The sequence below is a fragment of the Coregonus lavaretus genome, assembly GCF_964263955.1.
Source record: "Coregonus lavaretus genome assembly, chromosome: 23".
Classification (NCBI taxonomy): domain Eukaryota; kingdom Metazoa; phylum Chordata; class Actinopteri; order Salmoniformes; family Salmonidae; genus Coregonus; species Coregonus lavaretus.
This window is the reverse complement of record NC_140010.1, coordinates 8,742,718-8,757,792: the sequence shown is the minus strand read 5'-3', so window position 1 is coordinate 8,757,792 and position 15,075 is coordinate 8,742,718. Positions and strand designations below refer to the sequence as shown.

General features: G+C 48.2%; 1 protein-coding gene across 1 annotated transcript in view; it reads left to right on the top strand.

The window, feature by feature from the left end:
- Positions 1-11,785: 11,785 nt before the first annotated feature.
- The window catches only part of LOC311098856 (receptor-type tyrosine-protein phosphatase S-like), a gene marked incomplete at both ends in the record, with an annotated part of 115,535 nt that continues 112,245 nt past the window's right edge, over positions 11,786-15,075 (top strand). Inside the window, 1 exon segment of the mRNA XM_084139421.1 lies at positions 11,786-11,924. Coding sequence (XP_083995547.1) covers positions 11,786-11,924 — 139 coding nt within the window.

The following is a 15,075-nucleotide window of genomic DNA, read 5'->3' as shown; positions in this document are numbered from 1 at the left end:
CCCACCCGACACCTCGAATCCAGGATGGCACGGACAGAGTACGCCGGGGCCCCCTCGATGTCCAGAGGAGGTGGAGGAACCTCCGGCACCTCAGACTCCTGGAGTGGACCAACCACCACCGGCCTGAGGAGAGACACATGAAACGAGGGGTTAATACGGTAATCGGGGGAAGTAACAACCTATACGTAACCTCGTTGATTCTCCTCAGGACTTTGAACGGCCCCACATACCGCAGGCTCAGCTTCTGGCAGGGCAGGCGGAGGGGCAGATTCCGGGTCGAGAGCCAGACCCGATCCCCCGGTACGAAGACCGGGGCCTCCCTGCGGTGACGGTCAGCGTTGGCCTTCTGACGATGCACGACGCGCTGGAGGTTAACGTGGGCAGCGTCCCACGTCTCCTCCGCGCACCGAAACCAGTCATCCACCGCAGGAGCCTCGGTCTGGTTCTGGTGCCACGGTGCCAGAACCGGTTGGTAACCTAAAACAAATTGGAATGGTGTTAGGTTAGTAGAGGAGTGGCGGAGAGAGTTCTGGGCATATTCTGCCCATGGCAAGAACACCGACAACTCCCCCGGCCGGTCCTGGCAGTAGGACCGCAGGAACCTACCCACATCCTGATTTACAAGTTCCACCTGCCCATTACTCTCGGGATGGAACCCAGAGGTCAGGCTGACCAAGACCCCCAGACGTTCCATGAACGCCTTCCAGACCTTTGACGTGAACTGGGGACCTCGGTCAGACACTATATCCTCTGGTACCCCGTAGTGCCAGAAGATGTGTGTAAACAGGGCCTCCGCAGTTTGCAGAGCCGTGGGGAGACCGGGCAGATGAAGGAGGCGGCAGGCTTTAAAAAAGCGGTCCACAACGACCAGGATGGTAGTGATACCTTGGGAGAGGGGAAGATCAGTTAGAAAATCCACACTTAGGTGAGACCATGGTCGTTGTGGAACTTGTAAAGGTTGTAACTTACCAGCTGGGAGGTGCCTAGGTGCCTTACTCTGGGCACACACTGAGCAGGAGGAGACATACACCCTCACGTCCTTAGCCAAGGTAGGCCACCAGTATTTTCCGGTCAGGCAGCGCACTGTACGGCCGATACCTGGGTGACCAGAGGAGGGTGACGTGTGTGCCCAGTAGATCAGACGATCACGTATAAGAGCAGGCACGTACTGTAGCCCATCTGGACACTGAGGTGGAGAGGGATCCGTGCGTAATGCCTGCTCTATATCCACGTCCATCGCCCACAATGCAGGAGGCCGGCAGTATGGGAGTGTTGTCTCTGGGCCTCTCCTCTGTGTCATACAGCCGGGACAGCGCGTCTGCCTTCACGTTCTTCGTACCCGGGATGTATGATAGAGTGAAATCAAACTGGGTGAAGAATAGGGCCCACCTGGCCTGGCGAGGATTCAGCCTCCTCGCTGCCCGGATGTACTCCAGGTTACGGTGGTCCGTCCTGACGAGGAAAGGGTGTTTTGCCCCCTCGAGCCAATGCCTCCACACGGTCAAAGTTCGGACAACAGCCAACAGCTCCCGATCACCAACGCCGTAGTTCTGCTCCGCCGAGCTGAGCTTCTTCGAAAAGAACGCACAGGGGCGGAGCTTGGGTGGTGTACCCGAACGTTGAGACAGGACAGCTCCTATCCCAACCTCGGACGCATCCACCTCCAATACGAATGGTAGTGATGAATCGGGATGGGCCAGTACTGGGGCTGAGGAGAACAGACCCCGCAGTTTGCTGAAGGCCAGGTCAGTCTCAGCAGACCAGCGGAGCCGGGATGGCCCACCCTTCAACAGGGAGGTAATGGGAGCTGCAACCTTGCCAAAGCCCCGGATAAACCTCCGATAGTAGTTGGCAAAGCCAAGGAAGCGCTGCACCTCATTAACCGTGGTTGGAGTCGGCCAATTACGCACGGCTGAAATGCGATCTCCCTCCATCTCCACACCTGAGGTGGAAATGCGGTATCCAAGGAAGGAGACGGACTGCTGGAAAAACATACACTTCTCTGCCTTAGCATAAAGGTCATTTTCCAACAGTCAGGCCAGCACCTTGCGAACCAGGGACACATGCTCGGCGCGCGTAGCAGAATACACCAGGATGTCATCGATGTAGACCACTACACCACGACCCAACATGTCTCGAAACACCTCGTTCAAAAACGACTGGAAAACTGAGGGAGCATTCATCAAACCATAGGGCATCACCAGGTATTCATAATGCCCCGTGGTTGTGCTGAATGCTGTCTTCCACTCATCTCCCTCTCGGATACGCACCAGGTTGTACGCACTCCTGAGAACTAATTTGGTGAAGAAGCGCGCCCCATGCATTGATTCAACCACTGAAGGAATGAGGGGGAGAGGATAACTAAATCTTTATCGTCTCCCTGTTCAGTGGTCGATAATCAATGCACGGGCGCAGACCTCCGTCCTTCTTCTTCACAAAGAAGAAACTCGAGGAGGCAGGTGAAGTGGAGGGACGTATATACCCCTGGCGCAGGGACTCGGTGACATATTTTTCCATAGCCACCGTTTCAGCCTGTGACATGGGGTATATATGACTCCTGGGAGGTACAGCGTCTACCCGGAGGTTTATCGCGCAATCCCCCGCCCGATGAGGTGGTAATTTAGTCGCCTGCGTTTTAGAGAACGCTTGCACCAGATCGAGGTATTCAGGGGGAATGCGCACGGTGGAGGTACTGTCTGGACTTTCCACCGTGGTTGCACCAACGGAAACACCTAGACACCTACCCTGACACTCTCGCGACCACCCCGTGAGAACCCTCTGCGGCCATGAGAACGTGGGGTTGTGGAGTGCTAGCCAAGGGATACCTAATACCACAGGGAAAGCAGGAGACTCAATAAGGGAAAAAGTAACCTGCTCACAATGAGTCTCCTGGGTAATCATAGTGACTGGTGCAGTAACTTCCTTAACCAACCCGGACCCTAATGGTCGACTATCAAGTGCTCTGATGGGGCGTGGAATGGATAGGGGAATCAATGGAAAGCCTATACGGTGTGCGAATGCCCTGTCCATAAAGTTCCCAGCTGTGCCTGAATCGACTAGCGCTTTACACTGGGAAACTACTGTGTGTTCAGGAAAATAGACAAATATTTTACAGTGCGCAGAAGAGGGCTCTGAACGAGTGTGGGTGTTCGATACCTGGGGTGATGCGAGAGTGCCCTGCCTGCTGCCTCCAAACCCTGAAGAGCGTTGACGACAACGTGTGGTGAAATGTCCCTTCGCGCCACCAGTGTGGCACTGGCGCTGTCCTCCTCCGCTCTCTCGGCCAGTGGCTCCACCCAGCTCAATCAGCTCGGGATCCGAGTCGTCCGGGGTGGAAACGGGCAGACCTCCTCCAGGACGTCCTCTGGTTGCCAGCAGGTTGTCCAAACGAATGGACATGTCCACCAGTTGCGAGAAGGACAACATGTTGTCACGGCAGGCTAGCTCCCGTCGGACGTCCTCTCGCAGATGGCACCGGAACTGGTCGATCAGGGCCCGCTCGTTCCACCCGGACCCAACTGCCAGAGTTCGAAACTCCAATGCGAAGTCCTGCGCAGTCCTCGTCTCCTGCCTCAGGTGGACCAGCCGCTCGCCCGCCTCTCGACCCTCGGGTGGGTGATCGAAGACCGCCCGGAAGAGGCGAGCAAACTCCCCGTAGTTCTCCAACGCGGCACCTCCTTCGTTCCACACCGCATTGGCCCACTCCAGCGCTTTCCCCGAGAGGCAGGAGACGAGGGCGGACACCTTCTCCCGCTCCGATGGAACCGGCCGGATGCTGGAGAAGTAGAGATCCAGTTGGAGAAGGAATCCTTGGCACAGCGCCGCTGTCCCGTCGAACTCCCCTGGTCGGGATATCTGGATCCCTCCGGGTGCTGGGGTGTAGGTGGCGTTCTCCGGTTGACCAGCTGGTCTCGACGGATCCGGCTCTCTCCTCTCCAGGCGTTGGACGACCTGAAGAACCCGACCCATCGCTTCACCCAAGCTGGCTAGCATAGTTGAATGCTCCTGGATCTGTTCCACGACTCCAGGCATGTGTGTCTCTCCTGCTGACTCCATATTCAGGTGGGTGATTCTGTGATGAGGTGGTGATGAAGGAGTCAGGCGCAGGAGGGTAAATCACAGAATAACAGGCTTTAATCAGCAAAATACAGGTTTACGCAGAAATGCGTCAAACACACTCCAGGGCACAAAACAGGCACACTGGAAAATACAAGGCATACGGGAAAAATACTCCCGTCGATACAGCTCCACCGAGTTTCACTAACCTCAACAAATAAACAATCACCCACAAGGACAAGGGGGCAGAGGGAACACCTATACACAGACTAATTAGGGGAATAGAACCAGGTGTGTGTGATTGACAAGACAATTGTGATGATGATTGGGGCGGCAGTGGTTAGTACACAGGTGACGACGAAAGCCGAAGCCTGCCCGAACAAGGAGGGGAGGCAGCCTCGGCGGAAGTCGTGACAACCGCTCAGGAAGGAGACGCATTCTGTCTCCTAGAGATGAACGTACTTTGGTGCGAAAAGTGCAAATCAATCCAAGAACAACAGCAAAGGACCTTGTGAAGATGCTGGAGGAAACAGGTACAAAAGTTTCTATATCCACAGTAAAACAAGTCCTATATCGACATAACCTGAAAGGCCACTCAGCAAGGAAGAAGCCACTGCTCCAAAACCGCCATAAAAAAGCCAGACTACAGTTTGCAACTGCACATGGGTACAAAGATCGTATTTTTTTGAGAAATGTCCTCTGGTCTGATGAAACAAAAATAGAACTGTTTGCCATAATGACCATCGTTATGTTTGGAGAAAAAAGGGGGTATCTTGCAAGCCGAAGATCATCATCACAACTGTGAAGCACGGGGGTGGCAGCATCATGCTGTGGGGGTGCTTTGCTGCAGGAGGGACTGGTGCACTTCACAAAATAGATGGCATCATGAGGAAGGAAAATTATGTGGATATATTGAAGCAACCTCTCAAGACATCAGTCAGGAAGTTAAAGCTTGGTCGCAAATGGATCTTCCAAATGGCCAATGACCCCAAGCATACTTCCAAAGTTGTGGCAAAATGGCTTAAGGACAACAAAGTCAAGGTATTGGAGTGGCCATCACAAAGCCCTGACCTCAATCCTATAGAAAATGTGTGGGCAGAACTGAAAAGGCGTGTGCGAGCAAGGAGGCCTACAAACCAAATTGCAAAAATCTCTGAAGCTGGAGACACTTATCTCCCTCACTAACTTTAAGCATCAGTTGTCAGAGCACCTTTCCGATCACTGCACCTGTACACAGCCCATCTGAAATTAGCCCGCCCAACTACCTCATCCCTATATTGTTATTTATTTTGCTCATTTGTACCCCAGTATCTCTATTTGCACATCATCTCTTGCACATAATTCCAGTGTTATTACTAAATTGTAATTATTTTGCACTATAGCCAATTTTATTGCCTTACCTCCATAACTTGCTAAATTTGCACACTGTATATTATATGTATTTCTGTTGTATTTTTGACTTTGTTTTGTTTTACCCCATATGTAACTCTGTGTTGTTGTTTTTATCGCACTGCTTTGCTTTATCTTGGCCAGGTCGCAGTTGTAAATGAGAACTTGTTCTCAACTGGTTTACCTGGTTAAATAAAGGTGAAATAAAATAAAAAAATAAAAAATAAAAAAACCTGATTCAGTTACACCAACTCTGTCAGGAGGAATGGGCCAAAATTCACCCAACTTATTGTGGGAAGCTTGTGGAAGGCTACCCGAAACGTTTGACCCAAGTTAAACAATTTAAAGGCAATGCTACTAAATACTAATTGAGTGTATGTAAACTGTGATGAAAGAAATAAAAGCTGAAATAAATCATTTTCTCTACAATTATTCTGACATTTCACATTCTTAAAATAGATCCTAACTGACCTAAGACAGGGAATTTTTACTAGGATTAAATGTCAGGAATTGTAAAAAAAACTGAGTTTAAATATATTTGGCTAAGGTGTATGTAAACTTCCGACTTCAACTGTATATAACTCAGAGGAAAGGAACATTCATATTGCAGTTTTGTTAAGGGACCCTGGTCTGTAGCTTTATTGATATGAGTGAACAGTGCTCCTGCTAGGAGACTGACGGATATGTAGTCTAGTCAGAAAGGGCTTGGATGGCTTGTGAGGTGGGGATCACAGGAACACAAAGACAGTAGCTAAAAATGTAACCGAGGCCGACTCAGCATCCGCCTGCGGTAAGCCGTGCCTCATCCCTGGCTGCTCCTCTGTGTGTGTGTGTGTTTTTTTGTGTTTTTGTGAGTGAGAGAGGGGGTGAGAGTGAGAGAGTGTCGGCCGAACCCCATGATGCTTTGCCATCTGCCGTGTATGTGTCTACATGTACGTGTGTGTGTGTACGTGTGTGTGTGCGTGTGTGTGTACATGCGTGAATGACTGTCTCTTTGCCAACAGGAACTAGGGTCTAGATGGTGCTGCTCCAACAGCCTCTCCCTGCCCTGTCCTGTCCTTACTACAGCTCTGTCTCTATACCCCACCACAGGAGCTGCTCTAGCCCAAAAATACACATTTTCTGTGCTAAAAACGATTGCATTTGTATGGAACTATACGTGTGTGCATATGAATAGATTCACAACATGTGTATACATACTACAATAGGAAATCTCTAATGATATAAAAGAGAAGCCCCCTCCAACAGTTTGTGTGTGCGTGTGTATTCTGATTTTCTATCACAAAACTCAGCAGTCTGTACACCTATATTGGTCTAAAGATACTCCTCAGCCATCTGTACACCTGTATTGGTCTAAAGACACTCCTCAGCCATCTGTTCACCTGTATTGGTCTAAAGATACTCCTCAGCCATCTGTACACCTGTATTGGTCTAAAGACACTCCTCAGCCATCTGTTCACCTGTATTGGTCTCCTCAGCCGTCTGTTCACCTGTATTGGTCTAAAGATACTCTTCAGCCATCTGTACAACTGTATTGGTCTAAAGATACTCCTCAGCCATCTGTACACCTGTATTGGTCTAAAGACACTCCTCAGCCATCTGTTCACCTGTATTGGTCTAAAGACAATCCTCAGCCATCTGTTCACCTGTATTGGTCTAAAGACACTCCTCAGCCATCTGTTCACCTGTATTGGTCTACTCAGCCATCTGTTCACCTGTATTGGTCTAAAGACACTTGTCAGCCATCTGTTCACCTGTATTGGTCTAAAGACACTCCTCAGCCATCTGTTCACCTGTATTGGTCTAAAGACACTCCTCAGCCATCTATTCACCTGTACTGGTCTAAAGATTCTCCTCAGCCATCTGTTCACTTGTATTGGTCTAAAGACACTCCTCAGCCATCTGTTCACCTGTATTGGTCTAAAGACACTCCTCAGCCATCTGTTCACCTGTATTGGTCTAAAGACACTCCTCCTGGTTGCTCTTCTGTAGCTACTAACTGCTGTAGCTAGCTATCTCCCAGCTACTGCTTGGCCGTACACCTACCCAAGGAAACAGATCCTGCCTGTGATCTCACGTCTCACTGGCTGCTTTGTTGTCATGGAGACATGGCCCGTAGAGACTGCCTCAGCCCGACTGTGGTGCAAGGCATGATGGGTAAGAGGGAGGGGTGGGGTACAGGGGAGGGTGAGGTGATAAAAACCAAACAGTGGAACAGGAAAGTGATATTTTCAGTTCAATGTGTTGATGCTTAGGATCATAATAGAGACATTACTATGAATTGCCCTTCATTTGCTCTTAGATTCCTCATGAGGTATGCTCCGTGTCTGGCAAACTGAAGATAACTTAACCTTGAACAGGGTGGGGCTCACAGAAAGGCTGTATGTGTCTCTCTGTCTTTCTGTGTGTGTGTGTGTCGTTATGAGGTCACACATACCCTCAGGTTGTGTTAACTCATCTCCTCCTTTCTGTGTTGTTGCAGGTCCACTGGATGGTCACACTGAGGATTCCACAGAGCAGGCCATGATGCCTCAGCCAGGGCTGTAGAGAACACCCAGAGGTAAGGACACATACATACACACACACACACACACACACACACACACACACACACACACACACAGACACACACATGGCCCTGATTCATGGTCCTGCTGATGTAGTATATGCTGTGTATAGGTACAGTACAGTAATATCTCCATACTTGGCTGGAGAATACGTTAAAGTGATATTAATGAGGCCCTTTATCCACTTCCCTAGAGTCAGATGAACTCGTGGATACCATTTGTATGTCTCTGTGTTAGAGGTAGTTTCACAAGCCAATGCTAACTAGTGTTAGCGCAATGACTGGAAGTCTGTGGATATCTGCTAGCATGAGCAGATACCGATAGACTTCCAGTCATTGCGCTAATGTTAGTTAGCAATTGCGCTAGTGCTAGTTAGCAACTTCCTTCAAACTACACGCAGAGACATAAAAATGGTATCCACGAGTTCATCTGACTCTGGGGAAGTAGTAAAGCGCATCATTGCCAAAATCCCAAAGTTTCCCTTTAAGGGACATGTGCCAGGGGTGAGCATAAAAATACAGAGGCAAATCTGCCATTCTGTCTGCCAGCCAACAGGGTCAATGCAGTGGTAGTGAGTTTTAGAGGATTAACAAGTGTTAGGACAGGTCATGGCAAGGCCTGCAGTACAGTAGCTAGGACGGTTTCTCCATTCACAGATAGACTTACTGTAAGCCCCTTTGTTTAACTATGTTAGTGGACCACGACCGGGCAGCTGTTGCAGCTGGGGAACAGGTCATGTGGTGAAAGAGAAGGATCAAGGGTTTAGATAGCATGTTAAATACAAGAGAGAGGAAGAGACAGGGGGAAGGAGACACATGAAGGGGGGGTTAGACAGAGAGACAGGGGACAGGGAAGGATCACGGGTTTAGATAGCAGGTTAACTACAAGATGGAGAGACAGGGGCATAGGGATTGGGAGACAGGGGACAGGGAAGGCGGAGCTGGGGAGGATGAGATGTGGTGAGACGGGGGGACAGAGAGACAGGGGTCAGAGAGACAGGGGGCAGAGAGACAGGGGACAGGGAGACAGGGAGACAGGGAGATGAGAGACAGGAGACAGAGAGACAGGGGACAGGGAGACGGGACAGGGAGACGGGACAGGGAGACGGGACAGGGTGACAGGGAGACAGGGTACAGAGAGAAAGGAGATGGAAAGACTGGGGAGACAGAGATACTGGGGAGACAGAGAGACTGGGGAGACAGAGATACTGGGGAGACAGAGAAACAGAGAGACAGGAGACAGAGAGACTGGGGAGCCAGATACTGGGGAGACAGATAAACAGGGAGACAGGGGACAGAGAAACTGGGGAGACTGGTGGTGAGTTAGAAGAGTGAGGGGATATAGGAGGAGACAGGTGTGAGACGAGGGATTGAGATGAGAGAAGGGTAGACCAGAACAGGAGCTTGATTAGAGTGACAGACCACTCAAGATTGAATTAGATCAGGACCAATTCGCCATAGTGGGAAAGAAGGAATTCCAAAATGAATTTATTTCATCAGAAATTTCTATAACCCTTTTACCATGCTACCGTACTGAATCAGCCCAGTTTCTGCCAGTCGGGCAGTTCAACACAGGACCCACATGGACGAGGACATGAGGCATATATCTGCTCCTTATCATCCCCTGCATCATGCTGATGATGCTCGCCAATCAATTGAGTTTCTTTAAGAGGAGAATTCATTGCGCTGGCTGGAATGGTACTTGAATGAGCTCTAATTAGGTTGCAGCTATTAGGTTATTGAATTGAAAAGTAAATCCTGAAAGCTTTTCTATTCCATATCTATTAGGAAGTGCTCTCGGAGTCTAGATAAAAGAGAGGGGGAAGCAGGGAAGTAGCGCTCCATGAAATATATGTCAGATGGACAGATACGTTTATAGACTAGTTATATTTAGAGCTCAAACAGGGTTATAGAGCTAGACGTTAATTCCTTTTAATGCGTCATTAGCCTGTCAGTCTGATAAGAGCTTGGATAAGTCCATATACATATTAATATGGAACTCTCCTCTAGAATGGTAGGAAGTCTCTGTATTAGGGAACCACATTCAACCCTTTCACTGGATGTGGGAAACTGTTGATAACTTTGGGAAATGTGTGGGTGGGTGGGTGGGTGTGCGCGCGCATGCGTGTACTTGTGCAGTATTTGTGTGTGTTCCTCTAATCATCTGTATGTGTCTATATGTCTCTGTCTCTGTGTCTCTCTGTGTGTGTCTCTCTCTCTCTGTCTCTCTCTGTCTCTTTCTGTCTCTGTGTCTCTCTGTGTGTGTGTCTCTCTCTCTCTGTCTCTCTCTGTCTCTTTCTGTCTCTGTCTCTCTGTGTGTGTCTCTCTCTCTCTGTGTCTCTCTGTGTCTCTTTCTGTCTCTGTCTCTCTGTGTATCTGTCTCTCTGTGTCTCTCTGTGTCTCTCTGTGTCTCTCTGTGTCTCTCTGTGTCTCTCTGTGTCTCTCTGTGTGTCTCTGTATGTCTCTCTGTATGTCTCTCTGTGTCTCTCTGTGTCTCTCTGTGTCTCTCTGTGTGTGTTCCATCAGTTCTGAACAGGATAAAAATGTGTATGCTATCAAGCAGGTTAACAAAGGAGACTGGGGGAGGAGGGAGGGATAGAGTTAGAGAAGGAATGAGGGAGGGATCGATGTGACTGGAGGAGTTATTGACTCCTGGGCAGGGAGCTTCTGCAGAGCTCGGCTGAATCTCTCCTCTCATGTCAGGGCTGAAATCCCCCAGCTCAGAGGAGTCAGGCCCAATCCCCATGGCTGGACTAGGATTAACCACAGGACATCTATTATATGGGGGCTTCACCATCTAACATAATGGACACTCTTATTGAATATTGCATGTTGCCGGGATGGCAAAACATACCTTCGGCTTTAATATCCTCTTTGTCTGAGTGTTTCCCTATTAGGGGTACACAGGTTTTATGAACGTGTGTAAACCTTTTATGTTTATGTGTAGCCAGTGGAGGAAAACTGTGACAGTAGAAAGGCTATTAGAGCAGTGGGTGGAGAGGCTGAATATGTCTGTACTGAGATAGTAACATACAGAACAATTTTATCCCCTTTTTTCTCCCCAATTTCGTGGTATCCAATTGGTAGTTACAGTCTTGTCCCATCGCTGCAACTCCCGTACGGACTCGGGAGAGGCGAAGGTCGAGAGCCGTGCGTTCTCCGAAACACAACCCAACCGAGCCGCACTGCTTCTTGACACAATGCCTGCTTAACCCGGAAGCCAGCCACACCAATGTGTCGGAGGAAACACCGTACACCTGGCGACCGTGTCAGCGTGCACTGCGCCCGGCCCGTCACAGAGTCGCCAGTGCGCGATGGGACAAGAACATCCCTGCCGGCCAAACCCTCCCCTAACCTGGACGGCGCTGGGCCCCATGGGTCTCCCAGTCGCGGCCGGCTGTGACGTAGCCTGGACTCGAACCAGGATCTTTAGTGGCACAGCTAGCACTGCGATGCAGTGCCTTAGACCACGGGCTCATTTTACTTTTACGCTCGTTTTATTTTTGGATATTTCTTTATTTATTTTCTGGTTCATTTCTGTTCTATTGTTCTACTGTATACACATGCAGATGCTTGCTTGACCTCAAAAGTGTTTTTCATTCAACTGACCTAGTCTGCTATTATCATCGGCTATGTTTATTGTTCTTCAAAGGGATATTTTCAGCATCATATTTATTTAAACATATTTCTTTATTTCTTTATTCAGAGTCCCAAGCCCTGTTGAGGGAAGTTTCCCCCCATCCCCCACATCCATCCCCAGTCGCAGGAGGTACCATGGTTCCCCCCAGACCCAGTGGAACCATAGCCAAGTCCAGGGCGACTCGTCCTGGGTACGGCCTCTGCCTCTACCCCCCCTGTCTGCTGCTGCCACTGCTGCTGCTCACGTCCCTGCCCAACCTCTCTGAGGCCGTGGGTAAGTAACACACCACAGATATACCGTATGTTTGTGTGGGTGTGTTAGTTCATGTGTCTGTCTATCTGTAAGACTGCCAGTTGGTTTAGATATTTAGGTGTAGGTTTGTCAGTTTGTCTAAATGGCTGTCTGTGCATCTACTGTATCTCTCTCTCTCTCTCTCTCTCTCTCTCTCTCTCTCTCTCTCTCTCTCTCTCTCTCTCTCTCTCTCTCTCTCTCTCTCTCTCTCTCTCTCTCTCTCTCTCTCTCTCTCTCCCCCTCCCTCCCTTCCTCCCTCCCTCCCTCTCTGCTGACCGACAGCTGTAACAGTGAGTTGTGTTGGTCAGCGCTAGCTGCAGTGAGTGGTGACGTGGTTTTGGGGTGAAGGTGCACAGATGACGATCTGTCTGTCTACCTGTCTATTTCTGCAGTGATAGGTGTTTCACAAGATCTGTCAGGACCATGGTGGTTTTAATGCACTGATAAATGGTGAACACACGTCAGCACATACTCAATCTTCACCTTTATCAAAGCAACAAGGGAACATAGAACACATCTAATTTTAACCCTGCAACACTGAAAACGCTACGGAAGTATGTGGCATTCAAGAACATAAATAGTTTTCAACACACTGGTGAGTAGTGAGGGGTTGTCAGCACGGACTCAGTCAATCATCACATTTAGGCTACTGTATGAAAGCATGTCTTGATATGTCTTACAGTTCTAACATGCTGACTAGACCAGGCACGCGCATGCGTCTTCTGGCACCATCGCGCGCATGTTGATTTTTGTCCATCCACACCAGAAGTGATCAGGACACACAGGTTGAAATATCAAAACAAACTCTGAACCAGCTATATTAATTTGGGGACAGGTCAAAGCACATGAAATATGCATGGCCATTTAGTTAGCTAGCTTGCTGTTGCTAGCTAATTTGTCCTGGGATATAAACATTGGGTTGTTTTTTTTACCTGAAATGCACAAGTTCCTTTTTTTCTGGATCTTTGAAGAATTTTGACCTATTTTCACACAAAATCGTGTGTTCTCTACTCCGACAATTAATCCACAGATAAAAGGGGAAACCTAGTTAGTTTCTAGTAATCTCTCCTCCTTCAGTCTTCTTATAATTCTTCTTCTTCTTCTGTGGACTTTATATGGCGGTTGGCAACCAACTTTAAGGTACATTACCACCACCACCTGACTGGAGTGTGGACCAAAGTTCATCTTTCAATCACCCATGTGGGTATATGCTCCTAAAAACCAATGAGGAGATGGGAGAGGCGGGACTTGCAGTGTGTCAAGCGTCAAAAATAGAGCTAAGTTCTACTTTAGCGCCTGGTAACATAGACGCTCGTTGATGAGCGAAAGCAGTTTGGATGAAATTATTGAATAACATATAAGGGTACATTTATTTTTCAACGCTCTTGCAATTTAACGCGAGCGGTGTGGTCAGCATGTTAGATAAAGGAGAGTGTTTTACATAGAGGTATTACCTAGAGGTGTTAACATATTTTCCTTTATTATTTTCCCCTAACCCTACCACCCCTCCCCTAATTGGAGTAAACTAATGGACAACAACACTTAGGCTTCTACTTCCAGCTTATACATACTATATACATTTTATTGGACATTTACAGGTGTTAACTTATTTCAGTTAACACTGCTAACAGTGTTGCTCTGTGACACAAAGAAGATAGCGACCCAAATAACAGCCCCAAAATAGCTGTCATATTTCTAACACTTATGGAGTGCCCATGATAATATTTGTTATGGTTGATATCCTTAATTGTTATGGCTAGGACCCTGAATTTTCTGTGACCATGTAACCTGACCAGGAACAACTCTGGGCCATAGTTATAGGTCACTACTGTAATTGGATTTACAGTGGAACGGTTTGATCTGGTCAGACTTGTCCAGACAGGTCTAATTTCCTGCATGCAGCCGTAGAGGGGGTGATGCACATCTCCACATTACACATACAGTTGAAGTCAGAAGTTTACATACACCTTAGCCAAATACATTTAAACTCAGTTTTTCACAATTCCTGACATTTAATCCTAGTAAAAATTCCCAGTCTTAGGTCAGTTAGGATCACCACTTTATTTTAAGAATGTGAAATGTCTGAATAATAGTAGAGAAAATGATTTATTTCAGCTTTTATTTCTTTCATCACATTCCCAGTGGGTCAGAAGTATTTGGTAGCATTGCCTTTAAATTGTTTAACTTGGGTCTAACATTTCGGTTAGCCTTCCACAAGCTTCCCACAATAAATTGGGTGAATTTAGGCCCATTCCTCCTGACAGAGCTGGTGTAACTGAGTCAGGTTTGTAGGCCTCCTTGCTTGCACATGCTTTTTCAGTTCTGCCCACAATCTTTCTATAGGATTGAGGTCAGGGCTTTGTGATGGCCACTCCAATACCCTGACTTTGTTGTCCTTAAGCTATTTTGCCACAACTTTGGAAGTATGCTTGGGGTCATTGTCCATTTGGAAGAACCATTTGCGACCAAGCTTTAACTTCCTGACTGATGTCTTGAGATGTTGCTTCAACATATCCACATAATTTTCCTTCCTCATGATGCCATCTATTTTGTGAAGTGCACCAGTCCCTCCTGCAGCAAAGCAGCCCCACAACATGATGCTGCCACCCCTGTGCTTCACGTTTGGGATGGTGTTCTTCGGCTTGCAAGATACCCCCTTTTTCCTCCAAACATAACGATGGTCATTATGGCCAAACAGTTCTATTTTTGTTTCAACAGACCAGAGGACATTTCTCCAAAAAGTACGATCTTTGTCCCCATGTGCAGTTGCAAACCGTAGTCTGGCTTTTTTTATGGTGGTTTTGGAGCAGTGTCTTCTTCCTTGCTGAGCGGCCTTTCAGGTTATGTCGATATATGGCTTGTTTTACTGTGGATATAGATACTTTTGTACCTGTTTCCTCCAGCATCTTCACAAGGTCCTTTGTTGTTGTTCTGGGATTGATTTGCACTTTTCGCACCAAAGTATGTTCATCTCTAGGAGACAGAACGTGTCTCCTTCCTGAGCGGTATGACGGCTGTGTTGTCCCATGGTGTTTATACTCGCGTACTATTGTTTGTACAGATGAACGTGGTACCATCAGGCATTTGGAAATAGCTCCCAAGGATGAACCAGACTTGTGGAGGTCTACAATTC